Source organism: Struthio camelus, chromosome 1 (assembly GCF_040807025.1).
Source record: "Struthio camelus isolate bStrCam1 chromosome 1, bStrCam1.hap1, whole genome shotgun sequence".
Lineage (NCBI taxonomy): Eukaryota > Metazoa > Chordata > Aves > Struthioniformes > Struthionidae > Struthio > Struthio camelus.
Window position 1 is genome coordinate 106,395,625 of NC_090942.1, and position 21,286 is coordinate 106,416,910.

The 21,286-nt window shown below is 50.5% G+C and overlaps 1 protein-coding gene across 4 annotated transcripts in view; it reads left to right on the forward strand.

The window, feature by feature from the left end:
• The window catches only part of IGSF3 (immunoglobulin superfamily member 3), a 109,269-nt gene that overhangs the window by 72,763 nt on the left and 15,220 nt on the right, over positions 1-21,286 (forward strand). For 2 of the 4 annotated variants that reach the window (XM_068910140.1, XM_068910129.1), the window contains exons 4-6: positions 715-1,104; positions 2,811-3,212; positions 7,003-7,407. In XM_068910140.1, coding sequence (XP_068766241.1) covers positions 715-1,104; positions 2,811-3,212; positions 7,003-7,407 — 1,197 coding nt within the window. The remainder of the gene's footprint in view (positions 1-714; positions 1,105-2,810; positions 3,213-7,002; positions 7,408-21,286) is intronic. The other 2 variants (XM_068910154.1, XM_068910146.1) reach the window with 1 other exon arrangement.

The window sequence follows — 21,286 nt, forward strand, 5'->3', positions numbered from 1 at the left end:
CTTCCTCTCTGATATCCCCCAAGTCCCTGCCTCTTGACCCCAGCTGGCCAGGTGGTCAGAGTGCAAGTAGGACAAGGCACCAGGTCACCATCCCGCAATGCCACTAGATCCTCAGCTAGAAGAGGTTAGAAAAGGGACGGGCACTGCTCTAGTGAGTGGCGGTGGCTTGGCCCTTGTGGGATGCTTGGCAGAATAAGCAGCAGCATTTCCTGTGGGGCCAGAAGCCGGGGCTGCTGAGCTCTGTTGCCAGCACTATGCTGAGCCTGTTGGTGCTCTACGCCTTGTCTCAGTGGGCTGGTGGCTGCTTCAGAGGACTGCATTACTCAGGGTCCTCATTAGAGTGCTCTTCTGCTGCAGTCACAGCAGAGCTGCTCCCAGTAATAAAGGCTGGGGAAAAATGAGCAGTTTTTCCCTTCTACTTTGGCTAGGGAGGCGTTGCAGCTTTGCCATACTGAGCAGCAAGCTGCCTCCTCTGTGGCACAGGTAGACTCGGCTCTCGCAGTGAAAGCAAGCCCCTGACCCCTCCACCTGCATATTCATGTGTTCAAGGGATGTTGACTGCACAGGGAGGGGGGAAGAGAGACACAGCAGCAACTTGTAAATATAGCAGAGTTGCAGAAGGTGTAGTATTAGTTGCTGGCCCTCACGTGAGGGGTGCTGGTCCTCCGGGTGTGCTTTGGCCACACTGATGTGGGTTGGTCTGTCTCTCTCCAGATAAGGAGTTCAGCGTCCGACTGGAGACGGAGAAGCGGATATACACCGTGGGCGAGCCAGTGGAGTTTCGGTGCATCCTGGAGGCGCAGAATGTCCCTGACCGCTACTTCTCCATCTCCTGGGCCTTCAACAGCTCCCTCATTGCAAGCCTGGGGCCCAACGCTGTGCCGGTGCTCAACAATGAGTTTGCCCAGCGTGAGGCCCTGGGCCAGCTCAAGGTAGCCAAAGAAAGCGACAATGTTTTTGTGCTCAAGATCTACCGCCTCCGCCTCGAGGACAGTGGCAAGTACAACTGCAGGGTGACTGAGCGGGAGAAGACTGTGACGGGGGACTTCATCGACAAGGAGAGCAAGCGCCCAAAGAACATCCCCATCACTGTCCTGCCGCTCAGTAAGTAGAGACGTGCCCACTCTGTCCTGGGGCCATTGCCACGGGCCTCAGCTGTGCACGGCGACTGGCTTGTGAGGCCTTGATATGCCCTGCCCGAATGGGATTTTAGCAGGGGGAGAAGGGAGGATAAGAGTTTGCATGCTCTGGAGGCTTAAAATCCTAACCGACAAGATTTTTTTCTAGGGGAAGAGGACAGTGGAAAAAGAGGGATATGTGCTGCTTAGGCTTGTAGGTGGGAAGCATGCCCACACCTTGATAGTTGCTGCAAGCTGAGAGTTTTGCCTTGAGTAGAAAGTGCGTGTGACAGCCTCTGGTTGTCTTATCACACCTCTCGCCTCACCGTGCTCTGTAGGTTGCTGGGAGCAACAAAATATTCAGCAGTCTTATTGGGGAGTCCTGCTTGTCCTTTAAGCCTATCTTAAGAGTTAATAGGTTGCTGGAGAGGTCTTGGTGGCTGTTGTTCAGGCGTCTTGCAAGACTGTTCCTCCATAGCTGCTGGGGTTGTGCCGTGTGCTGGGAGAAACCAGGAGTCACGTGCTCCTCAAGCCCAGGTTTGCTCTTCAGCAGAGAGGTCTCTTGTCACTGTGTGTCTGCCAACCCTGGTGAAAACAACCCAGTCAAAGGCTCATCTGAATGCCTTTTACGTTAGTCAGATGAACGTTGTAAATACAGAAATAAGAGCGTGGGAGGAAAGGGTCCACTGACGCGTTCCTCCTTTGTCTCACTCTCTCCAACTCGAGTAGCCTTGGAAGTGTCGTCCAGCTTACCCTAGCAGTGGGTTTTGACCGAACAAAGGAGTAGCTGTGAGAGGCTTTTGTGTAATATTTGCATCCTATCTCTTGGTTTTGTGGGGAAATGCAGCCCTCTCCTCAAGCTTTTTTTCCTCCTCGTTTCTCCAAAAGAAATTCGAATTCTTTTCTCTCTTACCAGTATTGGGTCTCATTTGTTTGGCATTGAAAATTACTCTAGTTAGTTTCACTGGACGGTTGTCTGAAATGCAGTATGTCTAGACAAAGCCACCATGACAGATTTCATTCCTGAAATTGCATAAATCACCAGCTCTAGGAACAAATGCGATGATTTTTCAAGGGTGCTAAGTGTCCATAACTCCGACGGAAGACAACAGGAGTAACCAGCACTCAGTATCTCTGAAAAACCAGCTATAAAGTTCGACATCTCTGGGAAGCTCAGGATACCTGCTTTTTTGATGATACCAAACACTGATAGCTACCTCTAGTGTTAATAGTGATGGGAGTTTGTGAGAGCTTTTCACAAAAGGTGTTGCAGGAAGTGGAAGTGGCAAGATGGAAATCAGAATGACATGAATGGGAAAGCCCAGGGAGTTGGAAGCTTTTTTGGCAGAGCCAGTTGCGTGCGGTGCATGTGGCAACACAAATTCCCTCAAGTTTTTTGAGATCCTGTCCTGGACCCGCAACCAGAAGATGCGTCAGTGTTTCATGAGCCATAGGGAGAGAGAGCTTTGGCCGACACCTGGTTTGATTGTGCAAGTCACCAGGAGCAGCTCGCTGCCCACAAGCTGTTTTTGGATGTGGTCACGCATAGAGTTGAGATGTGCCTGGACCCAAATGCGTGGGCAGTTTCCTGCACCTGGTAAAAAGTCTCTCGAGACGTCAGTGTCCTCCTTGCAGACCGAGGAGTGGCGAGTGTGTATCATCTCCCTTGTGTATATGCGTTTTTCTCCTTAGAGACAAGCATCTTGTTGGAGATAACCAACAATGCCAGCAATGTCTTGGAGGGCGAGAGCCTACGCTTCGGCTGCAATGTGCGCTCAGGCTTTGGGCCCCAAAGCCGCCTCTCAGTCACCTGGCAGCTGGTGGACAAGCAGAACCGGCGCAGCGAAATTGTACGGCTGGATCGAGATGGCACCCTGCAACCGGGCCCTTTGTATGCTGAGCGCAGCAGCTACGGGGGCATCCAGATGGAGCAGGTGCGGCCTGGTGCCTTCACCCTGGAGATCTTCAACAGTGTCAAGGCAGATGAGGGCCACTACGAATGCCGGGTGGCCGAGTGGACGCGGACGCTGGATGGGGAGTGGCAGATGGTTGGGGAGCGGCATGCTGGCACACCAGTGTCCGTCACTGCTCTGGGTGAGTACTCGAGGCGCGGGGACCACGGGACTGTGCTCCCCATGTCTCCCAGCCCCCCTGGGTGTCACCTGCAAATGCCTGGGGCAAGGGCGAGGCGTAGGACCTGCCGGTTGCTCTTGGCTCTCCTGCGTTTGCTGGTGAAAAGCAGGCACTCGGCAGCCAGCCCCCAGTCTGCAGCTTCTGGGTAGGTCGGTGCAAAACGGCCGCGTGCGTTGTTGTGTTTGAAGGCCGAATCTGAGGGCTGGCCTTAACACAGGTGAGATGGGTGATAGCTAAGGAGAGGAGCGATGCTTCTGGCATCCTTCCAAAGAGAGAAACCAGCAGGCGGGCAGGCAGCGTAATGCTTTCTGGCCCACTGAAAGAGGGCACCGCGTCACCTGTGGTGCTGGAGATGGACTGTGGGAAGTAGGGTTGTAATGCTCCATCGGCAATCTTTGGGCAGTGAAGTCTCCTTGCGGACCCTAGGTAAACCTTACCTCCGCTCGCTAGACCAGGAGAGTGAAACCTCCACTCGTGAGAGACGTGGGGACCACCAGAAATTGTGAGCAGCTCCTACAGCATCAGAAGCCCGCAGGAACCGCGGGTCGGGGACGGTCCTCAAGAGCCTCCACGCGGGAGGCCTTGAGCAGCTGGCCCAAGACTGCGACTTAGTCCATTGACCGAGCTGAACTAGAAGCCAGGATCGTTGCTGCCAGTACTCTGCTCTGACAGAGAGCACCTCTATTTCAAATACACTAAAACCACATTGATTTAGGAGAGGGCAGGTAGAGCATTAGGGGATTTGCATAGCCTGGGAATTGCTTGGGTCCTGTTCAGGCCTTGCTATATTAAGTCCTGGACCAGTTCCCAAAGTACTCTGCAGGAGACTGAAGAACTGATGACTGTTCCTATGAGGCCACTAATTTGCAAAATGCCAGAGCCATAAACAATTGGTGCACGCTGTTGAAAAGCTGAGATAGATTTTTTTGGTTCTCCGCAGTATTAATCTTAAGCTTTGGCAACATATCTGAGAGATGAGACGTTAAAGTCTTATCATATTCTGATTAGAATCTTACTTTTTCCTCCTTTCTTTCCCTTCACTTTTGACCTTCTTTCAGAGGCTGCTCTGTCTGGAGCTAGAAATCATTGCAATATAGCTTCTGAAAGCAAGTAGAACTTCAGTTGGTAAAGAATTAAAGGCAGGTTCTCAGCTAGTTTGAGCAGCATCTTCCTCTTGAGGTCCTTGGCATTTAGCCTACTATAAGTCTCTGTATCTATTCTCTTTACTCGGCAACTGCTGGAGGTTTGTGGGAGTAGAGCAGGGAGTACAATCGTAAATTAAGTGATCAAATTTAAAAATGTATTGCTTTCACTCTTGCTGAAAGTTAAGATGCTCAGAACTTCCCAGCAGTTCCAGAAAAGGTGATTAAAAGGTAGTTTTCCCTCTCCCTCCATCCTTGTCCCTGGTTGTTGAACACATTCTGTCAAGTGCTAAGAAGCTTTCTAGATCCTGTTCCTGTAACAATCAAAGACTGAAGTAGCTCCTTGAAATTTAATGGATAAAACGGGGTTTTTTTGTTGTTGCTGCTGAATCTGGTTTTTTTGTTCTGCCTAATGTTTGTAAAGTGTTTTGAGAAACTCAAACAGAATATGCCAAGAAAGGGTAAGGAAGGTTTATTGCTACAGCAAGTGCTAGTAGAAAATGCAGTAAATTTAAGTGACACTCGCGTTTCAAGTTAAGGTCTAATCGTTTGCCAGTCTGCCAGGGTAAGAAACTCTTTGGCTGAACCGGCACAGATTATTTCAGAACCCGTAAATCTCCCTACAGAGTGGTTCTGAAGCAATAGCCAGAGGAGAGATCAGTTGTCGGATGAAACCAGATGTGCCTGAACTTCTGAGGATCTCCAGTGCGGAGCAGGGGCTTCAGTCCCTGGATGGCTGGGGAGGAAGGGGGGCAGACACGGCAGTTGGTAGAGGTGAGGCTGGCTGGGTGAGGGGATTCTGACACGTTGTAGGCAGGTCTTGCACAAAAAATCTGCCTGCTTTCATGCATGGCTTCCCTCCTTTTGTACCAAGCCCCTCAGGAAGAAGGGATTTCATGTGTTAACCTAAGTGCTGTGAGCATGTTTGTTTGAGTTGAGGACCCAAGGAATAGATCTGCTTTTTGCATGGCAGTCAAGAGAAGTACTTTTCATTGAGCCCAGGCTAACTGGAGATAAAACTCTACAAGCCCAGCTGGTTTTGAAATAAAACAGCCTTCTAGGGCCAGAAATCTCTGCTGTGCACTGAACTGGGCCTGACAACACACTTGCGTGGGCAGGAGAGCTGCTGCAGAGTCAGTATGTGACAACTTAAGTGAGGATAAGATGGAGCGGTCTTGCCGAGGATGGCCTCCTGAGCCTCGTATTCCTTTCCTGGATAATCACTGAACGTGTTCCAAGAGGCTTTAATCCCAAAGACTGACCTGTTGTCTCAGTAATTACACGTTCCAGAGCTCTGCCACAGTGACGCCTTTGGGTGATGAGGGCAGCGGAGGCCCTTGCTGGGAACGTGCCAACATTGTGGTGTCTGCGCTGCGGCCGTTTGGGCCAGCGGCAGTGACCCTGCAGGCTGCAGCTGAACTCCGGTCTAATCTCCTGGGACTGGAGAATCCTCCCAGGCTGTAATTTTGAGCCTGTGGTGGATCCGTGCTCATCTAGAAAATGTTTCTGTTTCTGCTGGGTACTGGCTGGGGACTCCACCCTCAGAGCTACAGTGAAGGCTTTACCAGATGCCTGAATTGTCAGCACTGGAGAGGGAGGAGAGCTCTTAACCCACTTTAGTTCCTAGAAGTCTCCACTGGGTATCTCAACGCTTCTTGTAGATGTTACCGGTGGAAAAATAGATCCCTGCTAAATTAACAGGCTGCATTTAAGTAATTGGAACAGGGGAAAAAATTGTTTTTCTGCAACTTGAAGAAATGAATGATGGAAATTCCCTTACTCAGAATGAAAATTCCCTGACCCAAAATCTAAGATAGTCAACTGGGAATATGTTGCCCTCAAATTATTAATAGACTACTGGTTTTAAATTCCTCTAACCAACAAACTCTGGTGATAGTTGAGGACAAATGTATTGACTAGCTTGTGGAGTTGTGCATATGTGAGGATAACTGTATAAAACTATCCTATAGCTGTAATTTGAAAGAGAAAAAGGAAGTTGTGTTGTATGAAGAGCAGAATCCAGTAACCAGCTTCTCTCTTTCTTACGTTGCCTCCATCCTGGGATTTTATAACCACTGTCACCTCTCCAAAGTTTGAAAGCAAGCTGTTTCTTTTTACTTTACGAACCTTTTGCCGGTGTCCAGCTGCAGACACGGAGTGGGCAATGAGGAGGGGTTGCTCCCCATACAGAGTCACGTCTCTCTCTGGGCAGGTTTTGTACCCATTGCTGCTCTGTTGCAGACTTCCCTAACAGGCTGTCGAGTCCAACTTCTGTGGTGCTTTAACAGCATGCAGAAGTACTGAGGTTGGCTACTCTCCCTCCGGGTTACTGGAGATCTCTCTCCTCCTTGTAGAGCATGTCCCTGTTGCCACTGCAACAAGTGCTTACTCAGACAGCCACTACTATGCAGGCAGTTAAGTGTGATTTTTCTAGTGCTGTTCATTCCACTTGGCGATTGCAAAGGAGAGAAGCCAACGCAACATGAGCAGCTGATTATTCCAGGCCCACAGCTGGATAGCCATGCTCTACCTTTTGCAGGAGAGCAACAGCGGAGAGCAGGGCCTTGTTAGGCAGGTGTCTCTCAAAGCCCTTTTGTCTCTTTCTGCAGAGGCTGGCTTTGCTGTCACAGCTATTTCCCGCACCCCTGGCGTTACCTACAACGAGTCGTTTGACCTCCAGTGCATCATCAAGCCACACTACCCATCGTGGGTGCCAGTGTCGGTGACGTGGCGTTTCCAGCCGGCGGGCAGCACCGAGTTCCACGACCTGGTCACCTTCACGCGCGACGGTGGGGTCCAGTGGGGCGACAGGTATGCTGGCTTCCGGACACGCACTGCCATTGAAAAGGCCGAGTCCAGCAACAATGTGCGTCTGAGCATCAGTAGGGCAAGCGACACGGAGGCTGGCAAGTACCAGTGTGTGGCTGAACTCTGGCGGAAGAACTACAACAGCAGCTGGACGCGGCTGGCGGACAGGACCTCCAACCTGCTGGAAATCAGGGTCCTGCGGCCAGGTAGGTGCCAAAGAAGGCCTGGGAATTGCTTTGTGGTGATGGGCTGCTTATCAGTGCTGTGGTGGCCTCTCAGAGAGAGTACTGGTCTTGGTGGTGCTGCTGCTGCTGGGATTTCACACTTGTGAAAGACTCGGGTGGCACTGCTCAGCTCTTCAACTGCAGATATGCTAAGCCCATTCTCCACCTCTGGAGAAGTGGATTTCCTCCTGTTCCTCCTGTGCTGTTTGTGGGTTTTTATCTGGGAGGTGAGGTGACTGGTAGCTCTGTCCAGTCTCCGAGCTGTTCTTGTGAGATGGAGATGGTTTTCAGGACGCCGCTTCCCTTCACCAGATTAGAGTGACTCGGGGAGGAGAGGGGAGGGGCAGTGAAAACAGTATCAACAGAGAGTGATGCTCCCACCAAAGCCTGTGTGTGCATTCCTGCCATAGATCATGTGCTGCATCTTATCTAGTAACTGTCTGTCCCTCTTGCTGTGCTGGAGGGGTCCTCAAAAGCAGCCGGTGGTAAGAGAGCCTGATGTTCATCCTCCCCAGAAGTTGAGTCCTTTCCAGTTAGAATGCACCAAGGCCACGGGTGCCTGCACAAGTGTGCAACATGTAGGCAACAGATCCCTGGCTTGGAAGGGAGAGTCAGAAAATCTGCAACATGCTTATGCTGCCTGTATAGTCAGTGGAAAGAGTTAGGCGTCTTTTGTAGGCCTTCTAGCTGCTGATTTGGTTGTAGTGACTTTTCTCCAAGAAAGATGCAAAGGCCTGTGGTCAGGGCAGCTCTGGGCCACAGCTGAGCTGAATGGTTTATGGCTGTCTCAGATTTCAGGCTGGAATAGATGTTCTGGGTGAGGCTCTTGGCACCTTTGAGACCCTTGGCTCAGTTCCTTGCAGTGCTGTCAGTTCTCTCCTCGTGTATTCCTGTGTGCTGAGACTCCTTCCTAGCGTCTGTCTTTGTGTTTTGTTTTATTTTTCTTTTTTTTTTCTGAATAGCCCCTTTCGTACCCTCCTCCGCCTTCCCCCACCCCTTACCATGTCTTTGGAAGAATCAGGAGATGCTGTGAGCTCCATGCCCCTCATGATCTTGCCACCCTCTTTCTTCCCTCTCTCCCTTCTTGCACTCATCTCCAGGTTAATCTTTTCCATTTGTCTTGATTATCCTGACTTGTAATACATAGCTTACTGCTCACAAAGTCAGGTTGGTGATGTTCATCATTTTAGCTTATTTCCCTAGGAAACAGCGTTGATTGGAGAAGGTCCCTAGAGTAATAAGCTTCCTTCATGATGCATTTCTGTGCATGTGTGTGTGTATGTGTGAGAGAGAGAGAAATCCTTGGTAATACCTTCCAGAGGAGAGCCTCTGTGTCTCAGCTCAGGGTGGCCAGGAGGATGTTTAAAGGTCAGCGGAAGGTGTAACATGCTCTGGCAACCAGTTCTTCTTTCCTGCAGCTGTAACAGAAGTAGTGATCTAGGTCTCTGCATTTTTTACCTCTCCCTGCCTCCCTACTGCTTAACAAACTACTGCTATGCAAATCTTAGCCATCAGTCTGATGAGCCTCGCATAGCATTTGTGATTTTATGGCCCACAGGGGCGTGGAGGAGAAGAAGGGAGCTTCTTTCTCTCTCTCCTCCTCAGAATGTCTCCCAGCACCTCTGTTGTGCTCTCTCTGTGTGTCATTTCCATGCCCCCACAGCTTCTAAGACAGGGTGCTTGGAAGTTCTCCATAAATACTGCTGGCAGCCATGCAAGTGTCTGCTGTGATTCTCTCTCCTTTTGCAAGCTACAGAGGGTTATGCTTTTGTTGGATCTTTGTCCGGATAACCTCCAGAGAGAATCCAGGATGATATGGGAGGCACCTTTGTCCGTCACCTCTGAATGAATGTCCTAGTGCCCTAGCAGTCAGACCTTGCTGGCGAAGCAGATGCTAGCTTTCAGATTAATATGCAGGGCTGTTTTTAAAGGGGGTCATTCAGGACCCCTGAACAACTGAATACATGAGAGAGCCATCAGTTTAAGTCTGTGGCTCCCCATAGCCACATTATTTTTACATAACTTCAGCCTGCCACAGGATGACTTAGTCCTGTCTTTCTCCTTTTTCTTTGGGTTTGCCCCAGTGGGTTTGGGGAGAACTATCTCCACTACCGCTCTTTGAGGGATAGCATAAAGAAATAAAGAAAGCTTTTCTGAAGGTCTTTTGGCAAATTGAGGTAGCGTGTTTCCAGATTGTAAGTTAATGTTGGGATTCTAGTTTTTTCTTAAAACCCCTGTTCCCTATTTGTCAGAGTGACCTTTCTGTTTGACAGATTCCAGGTGCAGATGTGGCAATCGATATATGTCAGCCTTTAAAGTATATTAAGGTGAGAAGCCTTATAGAAAGGCAAAATTGTGGCTAGCTGATTGCTTCGTTAATCTCTTTACTTTGTGAAATTCCACATCTCAAGAGACTAGATGCTGGATCTTCTCTTGGTGTGTCAGTTTGCTGTTGCAATATTTAAACTGTCTCTTCTTGGCCTTCCAGCAGTGGGTTATAGGAATATTTGTAGTTGTCATGCATGCTGTGTGATAGCTGCAGAAGTGGCAGCACTGGCATTGAATTGCATCTGTTAATGTAGCTGCAGTTTTCACCTATTGCTGTCTCAAGTGGCCAACAGGTAATGCTGAGGAGACTCTAGCAGCTTGAAACACTTGACTCCTTTCTTACTCGCATGAGGAAACCAGCAGTACCTGAGAAACAAAACATGGAGCTCCTGAAGGAGAAAGTGGAAAAGGCGGGTAGCTGGCAGCATTAACATAGCTCTGAAGTGAAAATCTGTAGGTGGGAAGACAGAAGTGTCCCTCATTACACCTGGAGCTAGCTTTGACCTTTGGATGTGACTGTTCCTTATTCCCTTGGGTGCTAGGCCATTGTAAGGACTGACAGTTTGAGAAAAACCTATAAAGGACACTGGCTTTATATGTGAGAGCTTATAGAGAATTTAGGTATCGCTAGGGTGTGGCGTGCATCACTTGATGATACGTGAAAACTCACCAGCAGCAACAGTAGTATCTGAAGCTCCGGTATTTCTCCCTTTCGTTGTCTGCTCCTCAGTGTCACGCAACCCAGCGTTTTTTGGTTGCAGAGTAGAGGGAAGGGTATGCACAGGTACAGGCACGTTCTCCCACTTGCTCATGTGCACTTTGGAGAGAGGGAGTTTGCACTGCTGTAGGGTGAGCGGTTTTTAACTTCTGCAGGCTGGAGTTGAAATCCAGGCTGGTTCGAGGGGTCTTTGAGGCAGGATTAGGGACCAGACTGGCTACTGGAAAGATTTGTCTGCGGCTGTTCTGTGTCCTTACAGCATTACGCTCTGTTTCTACTTCCAGCTCTTTGAGCTGCCTGTTGTGTCTTTCTCGGTGAGCTCATGTTGCAGCAGAGGGGGAAGAACAATAAAAGTGAGGCGCAGTTCATGCCAGCTGCTTCCCCGAAGCCCAAGCTGGCAGGAGCACTGTGCACGGAGGCGTGGGCTGAGCTTGGAACAAGCCCCAAATGCACATGTAAAGATTTTTTTTTTCCACCTCCATACTTTTGTTTGGGCTTCCCTTTTGTTACAGGATCTGGCCTGCCTCTGGAACCCCACTTCTGCCCCAAAAGCTGAGGGGTCCCGTGATGATTCACCATCCCTTTCCCTTCCAGAGCTGTTACCTCACACTTGTTGCTGTGGCCTTTGCCCTTCCTGGCTGGAGAAGAGGATTCTCCATACAAACATTACTGAGCTGATCCTCAAGTCAGCAGTCGGGGCAGATGTGTCCTCAGAGGGGACAGACTTGACAACTCCCTGATGCATACCAATCTCTTTGGTTTTAGAGGAAGAAGACACTGTTCAGGAGGTTCCTTTTGAACCCAGGTGATCCTGAAAGCATTAGGATTTAGTAGTTCAGGCTGAGCTGTTGGTTTGATCATGCCAGCTAAGCCTGTCTGCACATACAGGGTGGTAGCCTTTTCCTGCTCTCTCCCCTGTTCCCTGTGTACCCCTGCGGGGGGAATGTGCCATGGCTCGGTGTCCTGCCCAGGAGATTTGTACGGGACAAGGTTAGACCCAAGGGTTGACAGCCTGGCTTTGCTCACGGCTCCTCCTTCAGTCGTGATTTCTCTGCCAAGTTTTCAGGGAAGGAGCTGTTGAGACAGGGCATGCTGTTTGTGAGCAGTGTGTGTCTGTGCGAAGTCTGTGGGACTCAGACAAGGGCAGCAGACAGTCTCTGGCGGCACAGTACATGATTGGGGCTATGCTGCAATCTGGGCAGGCGGAGACATTTGAATACGACTCTTTTGGCAAGAAGGCCTGAGCAGATTTGTGCTGGTGTATTAAATTGCCATTGTCCTCGTGTGCATTACTGCACTTATCTTCCCCCTGCAGTGTGAGCGTGAGGTGATTCGGCAGAGCTGTGAGAGATCTGAGCGCTGGGAACTCTTTCTGGCAACAGCTGAATAGAAAATAAGGGCTTTTTCATAAGCAGGAGGTTGTGACAAGCCCCACCAAGCCCACCTCTCCCCCCTTTTCGTACTATGGCACCGACTTGCACATCCCAGTGCCGTTTAGCAGCCTCTGCTCTATTTAGTGGAAAGCAACCTGGTGAGCTGATGTCTGAATGGGGCTTGTTCACCCAGAGCCCGGAGGGCTGTTGGGAACGCTTGTCCGGCTCTGGGGCGCGGGAGCATGTTTGTGGGGAAACCCAGGCTGGCAGCATGGAAGTCTGCAAGACTCATGATGCCAGGATCATGCGCTTCATCAGGAGGGGATTTGGCCAGCGCCTTGCCTGCGTGGCCCCTCTGACCTGCGTAACACAGACCTCCCCAGTACCTCTGCGCTTGACCTTGGGGGATCTTGTGCTCCCCAGCGCCCAGAAGCCTTGGCGCTGGCTGCTCTTGTTTCCCTCGGTGTGGGACCTGGAGCACGGCACAGAGAGAGCTTGGCCACTCGTGTGCCTGTAGTTGGCCGGCTGGCCTTGTCCCCACTGACAGCCAGGCACGGCCCTCTCCACCCCTGCCCTTGGGGGGGGGACACCTCACTGTGTGCGAGCCGTCAGCCTCTGATAAATGTGCAGCCACATCTGTGCCCACAAACTGATTTTTTTCTTCCAGTCTTCCTCCTCTCTTGCCCTTCCCATCCTTCTCCCTTTGCGTGATCCTTCTGCAGCTTCTTTTGTGACTAATCCAGAAGCGGGCGCATGGGGAGAAGCTGCAGTCACCTCTATAAATTTACCCTCTTGCTACTGCATTTTTGACAGTAATGAACATGGGAGGAGGAATGGGGAGGGGTGGAGGGGGATGATAACGGAGCAGACGCCAGGAGTCCTGGTCTCCTCGCTGCTTTTTTGCAAGCTGGGCTATGGCAGATTGATTGACCTGGGAGCCGTCGAGCAAACAAGACAGTCAGGCTCTTCATTAGAACATTAATTAGCTTCCAGAGGCTCTCTAGGGTCTGCTTCATAAAATTTGGTTTATTAGGAGATGTCAAGTTGAAACTATTATTGTGGAGAGGGAGGCTCCTCAGCTGGCCTCAGAGAGGGGGGGAAACTTATGTCTGCATGTTGCTTTGAGAGCAGGGTGAGCCGAAGGCTTGCTTCCCCAGAAAACCCAAGATCAGATGGGTGCAGAGCTCTCCATCACTCTCCTAGCGTCCATAAAAAAAATCTGGCAGGTGATGATTTGATGACTGCTGCTGAAGTGACTGAGGGTGGCCACGCAGGCTGAGGATGCTGCGGGTGGAGAGAGGATGAGGCCGAGGATGGAGGGTACTGGAAAAATATGCTGCCTTATGATGTGCTTAAGGCTGGGAGGGGAGGATTGACTTTAAAACAATTGCCAAGACGCTTATGGAGTATTGGGACAGTCTTGCCCTAACAAGTGAAATCGGATATTACTGCTTTTCACCCTTCTTAGTTTTTAATAACATTTTCTTAGTTTTTAAAAACATTTAATAACATGGAGGAATCCTCTCACAGAGCGATGTGAAAGGTACCTTTTCTCTAGTGGGTGGCCAGTGGAGTACTGGGATCTCCCAGACTCTTGAAGGATGGTTCAAACAAGTATTTTTCAAGAGCCACAAGGTTCATACTTTAAAACTTGACCCTTTTTGCTGCTGGCAGCATCTAACAATAAAGTTAAACAAGGAAAGCTAATGGGCCAGAAATTTCCTTACAGAAGTAAAGTCTAGAAACTGTCTTAACTCTCTGCTTGTTTGAGCTTAGAGTGGTTTTATTCTGTAGAACAGCATTGCATCCCTACTTTAAAGCCTTCTGCTCCATATGGCAAATAGTTGTACTCTTGGTTCAGGGATGAAGGAATTCAGGAACTGCTCAGCGGAGACAGAAGGCTGATAATCAGCAGCTATGACTTTGGTGCAGAACGGTCTCCTCTCCCTGGATGCTCAAGCTTGCTCCTTTCTTTTCATTACCAGCGTGGTGAGACCTGCAGCCCTGAGCCACTGCTATTTCCTATCAGTTTCCAGCACTCTAAACAGCCAAAATGAAGGAGTTCAGTGTTGTGTGACCCGTGGTTGTCTCCTTGCACACGTCTTCATTACCGACCCAACTGGAGCCCTTGCTCCAGCTGGCCCGGGTGGGTTTGTTTTCCCACCTCTTTTCCCTCCCTCTCCTACCCCGTGGCACAGCCTCCTACACCTGCACATTTACCATTGGGAGCTCTGTTGCCATGCTCACCAGGTCCCCTGGGACAACTTCCCCATTCAGACTTTCTGCCGCCTCCTTGGCATGGTTATTTATCCGTGGCTGGGACCCCGGCATGCTTTTTCTCAACTCAAGCTATTAAACCCTTCTTCCCGGCACCCCCTACCTCTGTTTCTTCTCCATACTGTCATTTTTTCACACAGGCCTGGGAGCCCCATCTTCTCACTGCTGCTGTAATGCACGCAATACCGTGCAATTTACAGGCGTAACTTTGTAAAAATAGATTTTAGGTGAAGTTCTGCCGATAAACACACATCCATGTGAGGGTGCTCTCTCCATGGGGGTGTTTTTCTGGCTGACCTTGTCATGCCAAGCTGTGCTTTCACAGTCGTGAGTACCAGATAGGTGCTCCACCAGATCACTCAGCAGGGCAAATCGGGTGCAATTCAGGTCACACATGGGTGTGAGATTACATTTCTGGCAGAGCTGCCAAAGCACACACAGCAGAAGCCATCCTGATCCCACTGAAAGGCTGCCATTACAAAATGAGCCCCCCAGCACAAGGAGCAGAGGAGTTCACACTGGATCAGAGACAGTGTTCCTGACCCAGTGCTAGGGACGCTGATGCTGGAGTTGCTCGGTCAGAGCTGGGTTTTGCCTCCCCCTACCTTTATTCTCCTGTCTCTGGCATGGGAGCAGAAATACTTGCCTCCTCTTTAGGTCAGCCTGTGCAAATGTTTTTGTAAGAGCTGTGTGGTGAACGTACTGTGGACTGCGGTCAATCACGGTCAGGGCTTCCCTGTGGCTCCAGCCAGGAAAACGCAGCCAAGAGCACCTGAGAAGGTGGGTTTTAAAAGCATCCTAGGTATATTTTATGAGGATGAAGGGGGCAGCAATGTGCCCTTGTCCCTAGTGAGACCTTAATCAGGGTCAGCCTGCACTGTGTGCCCACTAAACTTCATGCAGGAGGTCTTGCTTCTCAGCCTCCCTGAGCAGGACTCAAGAATTTCAGAAGACCTGGCCTGTATTCAAAGTATGCTGCTCTAGTCAGATTAACTCTCCTCACAGTTACTTTTTGAGTGCAATTTTTTCACTTCCACTTCAAAGTCCTCTCTGTTTTTCTCTTTGATACCTAATGAGTGGTCTTCCACTCCCACTTGCAGCATGCTTATACAGAACCAGAATCGCAGCCCCCTTTGCAGTCTGCACACGCAGCCTCTTTGATGTAGTCTGGTGTCTTCTTTCTGCACCCATTAGCTTCTCGCTGAAACTTTATTTGCTCTCCTGGGGCATATAATATTCTGCAGTGAAGAATTTTGCAGTTGTCCAGCTCTAAAGCTTTATGCGTCCCTCATATCCTTGAAGTCCCCAAAAGCAGAGTCAGCAGTGGCAGCCCTAGGAAGGCCAACCCTTAGAGAGCCGCCCCTTTGGGAGTGTCGGTGGCGAGCAGGTTCCCAGCCACACGCTGACCTGCGCTGTCCTGTCCCCTCGCCGGTGTGGGGCACAAGCCTGCTCCCCTCCACTGCCCCAGCTAGTCCCCGTGGATGGGCAGCCTTGGGGCCAGCAGGCTTAGCGCTGCAGCAGTGCATTTTTTCACTTGCTGCATTGTCAGCCCTCCTGTGAGAGTAGGACCCAGGCCAGGTGTCCCTCTTGTCATGCCCGAGTGGCAGCTCTGGTTCTCCCGTCATTTTACATGGGACTTGCATCATTTTTCTAGCTTCCGCATCACACAGGCTGCTGCTTCTTTGATGAGAAACCCCTTCTTGCCCGTTATTCCTTTGCACAAGATATGTCCTGTCCTCTTCTGAGAAGGACAATGCTGAACAGCCAGGCAGAGAGGTGGCCTGGCCCAAACTACTATAAATCCCCTGCCTCTAGGCTCTGTGAGCATTGGTTCAACTGATGCCTTTGAGGTGTCTTCTGCTGGTGGTACACAGCTGGCAGGTTCCCGGTGGCTCTGCTCTTCAGCATGACAGCCACCTGCATAGCCAGGTGGTGCAGCAAAGCCCATGCAAAGGAGGTAATTTCAGTAAAACAAAGCTTGCTGTTTCTCCCAGTGGCAAATTCTTTTTACTGCAAGAAATTAATACCTCTGTGTGAGTAGCATAAACAAGGGCAGTTTTTCTTTGAATACTTTTCCAGAGTTTTGGTTCATAAAGGGCTGGTTATTTTGGGTTTTCTGTGTTTTCTGGCATTGATCAAAGACAAAATATTGGGTTCACTGGACCTGTGATCTACTTTGTTTTAGCAAAATGGCAGAGACTGGACATGCAGAACCTATGGCTCAAGGTCTTTTTTCTTAATTTGGAAATATAAAAGTTGGCTCCCAAGGCCATCCTACTCACTTGGACAGGAATGTGGGGCACTATTAAAAGAAAATTCCTGCAGTTTTCCCTGTCCCGTAAAATATGGAAACATGGAGTCCAGATAGTGATAGATCTATAGTCCATCCTGTTGTGATCCTTCCTATGTCCTCTTTTTTTAAGATGACAGTTTTTTGGAGAAATGCCCGATGACTCATTTTGTTTGGGTGTTCTTCCATGCAGTAGATGGATTCACCAACAAATGTATGGAGGCAGCAAAATCACGAGAGCTCTAGGGTGCAGTTTCACAAGGCAAGTGGAGCTGATCTAGCACTTGGTCGTGCAGAAGGAGGTGCTCCTCATTCCCCAGCTCTTGCTGCTGGCTACTTGGTTCTGTCCCATTGCTGTGCCAGCATGGACCCCTCAGCGAGCCAGCTGAACCTGCAGAAAATCCGTGCAGTGAAAAAGAAGTAGCTGAAGTGAGTGGAGTGGCCCCTTCTAGCGAGCAAGCTCTTAGGTGGATTCAGTCGGGTCCTTCCCACAGGATTTTGCCTTTACCTGGAGGGCAGCACTGGTGAGGTGGATGCGGACAGCCTACAAAAGACCTTGAGATCCTAAGCAAGTTCTGCAAGAGGGCTTGCTCTCTGCATGGCAGGAAAATGGCATTTCAGACCACCCTCAGCTTTTCATATCCCTCTGCTTAGCAGCCCGCTTTCCAGCAGCAGCCTCTGAAGCTGAGTACGTCAAATAGCGCATGCAAAGTCAGCCATCGCTTATGGGCTGTACGGGTGTACTCTAGCATACACCTACACAAACTTTTCAGGTATCTTTCTAACACCCTACTACAGGGAATTTGGCCGTTAATAGCCAGCCTCTAGAATGGCGCGGAAATTTGTGTGTGGCACTGTCATATGTATTGTAACATGCTTTTGGGTAGAGTTTAATTACTTCTTTTTGTTTTGTAATCATTGTAGCACTTTTTTGTTTGAAATCTTTCTGATGAGGGGTTGATTAAATATCTCAGTATGTTTATTTTTTTCTTTCTTCATCCTCTGTTCTTGTACCTTGATACTGAATTTATCTTCCAGTGATCCTATCTCCATATTTTAATTTACAAGTGATCAGTGAGCCGTATATGGTTTTCTGACAGCAGACACAGCTCACACTGGGAATCTTTTATCCCCCCCCCGCCCCAACTTCTCCTGCAGAACTTTTACATTTATTTCAGGGCTTGACAGGCAGGTTTCTGATTTTAGGTTTGTGGGGTGTTTTGGTTTTTTTTCTTTTTATTTTTTCAAGGTAGATTGTCCTTGACTCTTTCCATTTTGCTGTTCCTCAGAGAGACTTGATTTCTGCTTCTCAGGGAAGCTCTTGTTTTTCCCAGGCTCATGCAGGTCAGCGGCGTGTCCCAGCTGGCAGCCTCTGGGTTAGCCATGGCCAGACCTCGACGCTGCAGGCTGCCCAGTTTTCTCCATCCCTGCAACTACACACTGGCCTTCTCTCCTTACACTTAAAGACATTTGGGCCTGGGTTTTAAAGAGGCCTTTCTAGGTCGCATATACATGCTTCACTACCTTACGTGCCCTGCTTTGTTACCCATTGGTTTGTTAGCTGCTCCACAAGCTCCGGCATGCCATGGGGCAGTGATCTTGGGCTGTCCCTTAGCTGAGCAGATGTCCTTGCCACAGCCCGTAGCCTTCACTCTGCAGCGCATGGCTTGCAGCGATGGACTTGTCCCCTTACGACCTGGGGGTTTTCTGATGATAGGTCAGTGATCTGGCTGCGCTGCCTTTGTGGGGAAAGAGAATGGTGCTGGGGCTTCGCTGCAGGATATGTGGGGAAGGTGCCTGTGCTCCTTGGCCATGACACCTTGCAGCAGCGTTCGGATGCCATGCTTCCTGAAGGCCCAGCGGGCTGTAATACAGTGTGCTACAGGACATCTGCCTGTGCTCGGGTCTGTATTTGAGGCAGAGGCTTAGGCTGCTGGGGCTTTTGCGATGGGTTAAGGTCAGCTTGGATGTTTATAGCTACTTAAATGCCCAGCTGGTACTGCTCCAGCAGGCAGGCTATGAGGCTTGTGGATAGTCTGCTTCCGCAGAGTGATTGAACTTGCATCAACTAAGTGATGTACTGAACCGTGTCACTTGGTGGTTTGTTCCCTTTCTCTTTCCGGCTCCGAAAGGAGGGGGATTGCAGCCAGCTCCTCTGTAGTCTGGGCTTGTTCCTGGGGGCTGGGAGTGTCCCACCAGCCCTTGCTGCAGGAGGTGTTGATTTACATTGTGCATACAAGGAACAGTAAATTTCCAGGAGAGGTGTTGTGCTTTTGATTCATAGCAAAACGTGAGCAGCGCTTGCAGGGAGGGAGTGACTGAAGGGTAGCCGGCTCAAGCCTCTTGAGCCCCTCTGAGCGGGGTTGCGTAGCATAGGGAGGGCACCTGGAGTAGTGGCAAGCGGGACTGGCCTGGGTGGCCGAGAGGCACGGCTGCTCCTGAGAGCTGCGGCAGCTCTGCCCCGCGCAGAGGGGCCCGACCGTGCCGTGTCTCTGAGGGCGTCAGGCAAGGCAGAGCAGAATGGGATTAACAGCCTGTCTGATTGTAAGCAGACAGGACCGCCTCTGCTGGGGAGGGGGGGGTGCAGGGGAAAGGAGGTGACCCACATTTGTCTAGACTAGCAGTGAGTCAGTTTGATGACTTGTCCAGAGACCTATCTTGTCTATATGAGAACAGAGCAGTGTGCAAAAATAAGGGTTCTGCTTTACAAAATTAGTAGACTAGAGAGGTTGTAGGAAGGTCTGCAGGGATGCAAAGACAGAACAGCTCTGGCTGTGGTTCTTTATCAGTGTTGCAGACGCACATATATTGTGCTTTTATTTGTACGTCCGACCCAGAGCAGCCCACCTGAGCAGTTAGAGGACTGCAGAAACATTTGGTATTGCTGCTGGGAGCTAGGAGAGCGCAGGACGGCCCAGACCAGCTCTGTGGGGCCACAGCTGGCTGCGTCACAGAGGAAGACAAGTGCAGAGCTACGTCACCAAAGCAAGTAGTAGTACAGGACTGCAATAAAGCTCTGGCATAGGAGAAGGCGGCATTTATTCCAGTGAGGTAAAGGTACGTGCTGCAGATGGCCCAGATGGCTCTTGTGCAGTGAGGAGGATGGCTCTGAAACTAGCAGTGCTCAAGGTCAAAATGGCAGTCTAGCGTTCAAATTTGAAGCCTCAGGTCTTTCACGTGCCCACCTGGGAAGGGGCAGCAGCTGAGCGTTCCTCAGCAAAGGGTTAATGTTGTCTCTCCTTTCCATGGAGCTGCTCTCCCAGTAATTCAATCATGTCAACCTGTTTGCAGGCAATAATTCATTGTTATAGGGGCACTACAGCAAAGTGACAAGTTAATAATGGCAGTAATAATGGCAGGCAAAGTCTAATGCTATTTCCCTTTCTCCTGCTCCTGTTGCACTAGCAGCCTCCCATGTTGGCTAATACAATTTGCAACCTCGCTAATCCAGTTTCAGTAGGAATTCTGTTCTATTAAAAGAGAATAACAAGAGCAGGGAGCTGTGCTACCGTGTTCCTGGCATCTCCGGGGAGGCTGTGCTGGTGCTGGAAGTCTTTGTCTTTACATTGCTGTGATTTTCAGTGTGAGGCTCAAGCCTAATCAGGAACTCCTCCTGTGAATGGTTCTTCTTCCTCCCTCCTGTGAATGTCTTCTCTGGCCTCTCTTTCTCTGAAAAGCCACCCCTTCAGCTCCCACTTCTTTCCCTTGCGTACGTCCATTTCCTTTCAGCTAGCTTAGTAAACTTAAGCCCACCCATTGCTGCTCCTGCTGACTGAGGCGGCTGACATGTACTTACTTGACTTCTCTTACCACGGTTGCCCACAGCCTTTAACGCATGTGTCCTTGCAGTACTCCTGGAGGGGGAAGAGGCTCAACACCCTTGTTTCACAGAAGGAAAAAGGTGATAGAGGTGCAGAGGGTTAGTGGCATGTCTCAGCTTGTGGCAGAACAGGGGGCTGAGTACAGGTCTCTTCGATCCGAGATGAACATCCACTGCCATGTTTTCTCCTCATGGGAGGAATTAGGGCACAGGGCGCTTTCGAGGCACTAGCGAGGGAAAGGGTGAGGCACCCTCTGAGAGCAAAGCCAGCTGTGACCATGGGCGGCGGGGAGATCTGTTGGCCTGCGGCAGCTGGTGTATCTCCAATTGCACGCTGGTCGCTGCAGAGCTGGCTCAGCCGCCACTCCTGTTCCCGTCAGGATAAGTCGCAGTTGACTATCAGCCTCTTTTGCCTGCCTTAGCTCTTCTCTGCGATCGCACAAGATGAGCGAGCGCCCTTCGCAGGTGCTGCGCAGTGAGTGCCTAGGAGAGACCTGCCTCCTAGGTGGGTCCTGTGCCTGGGACGCTTCTTGCAGCCGTGCTCCTAGAATTGGCTCACTTTTGGTCAACCTGTTGACCACAAGCTGCCCCCCGCCCCGTGCCCGGGTTTGGTTCTGGTTTACCTTGTTTCTCCTCTCCTCCCCTCCTCTGAACAGTGAAGTCCTGATAGAGGCTTTTAAAAGAGGTAGGACGGTCCCTGGGAAAAACTTTGTAATATTCATCAGGCCTCTCCAGGAGAGAGCGTTTTCTGGAGGAGCCCTCCCCAGAGGGTGGCCATCCCTGAAGGAGCACAGGACAGCCCTTGTCACCCCCACTGTACCATGGGGGTGTACTCCCGGGGGACCCTGTGGGCCAGCCATGGCCGTCTTTGCGCCCACCCTCTCGACGCCGCGGGAGCTGCCCCGGGGTGTGCGGAGCTCGCGTCCCCCTCCCCTCCCGCCGCAGAGGAGCACGCTGGGGCCGTGTCTGGGGTTACCTGCTGGAGGGTGTCTTCAACTGTGCTTAAATACTGGCATTCCCAGGATTTGGGCACAGTGGCTCCCACGTGAGAAGCA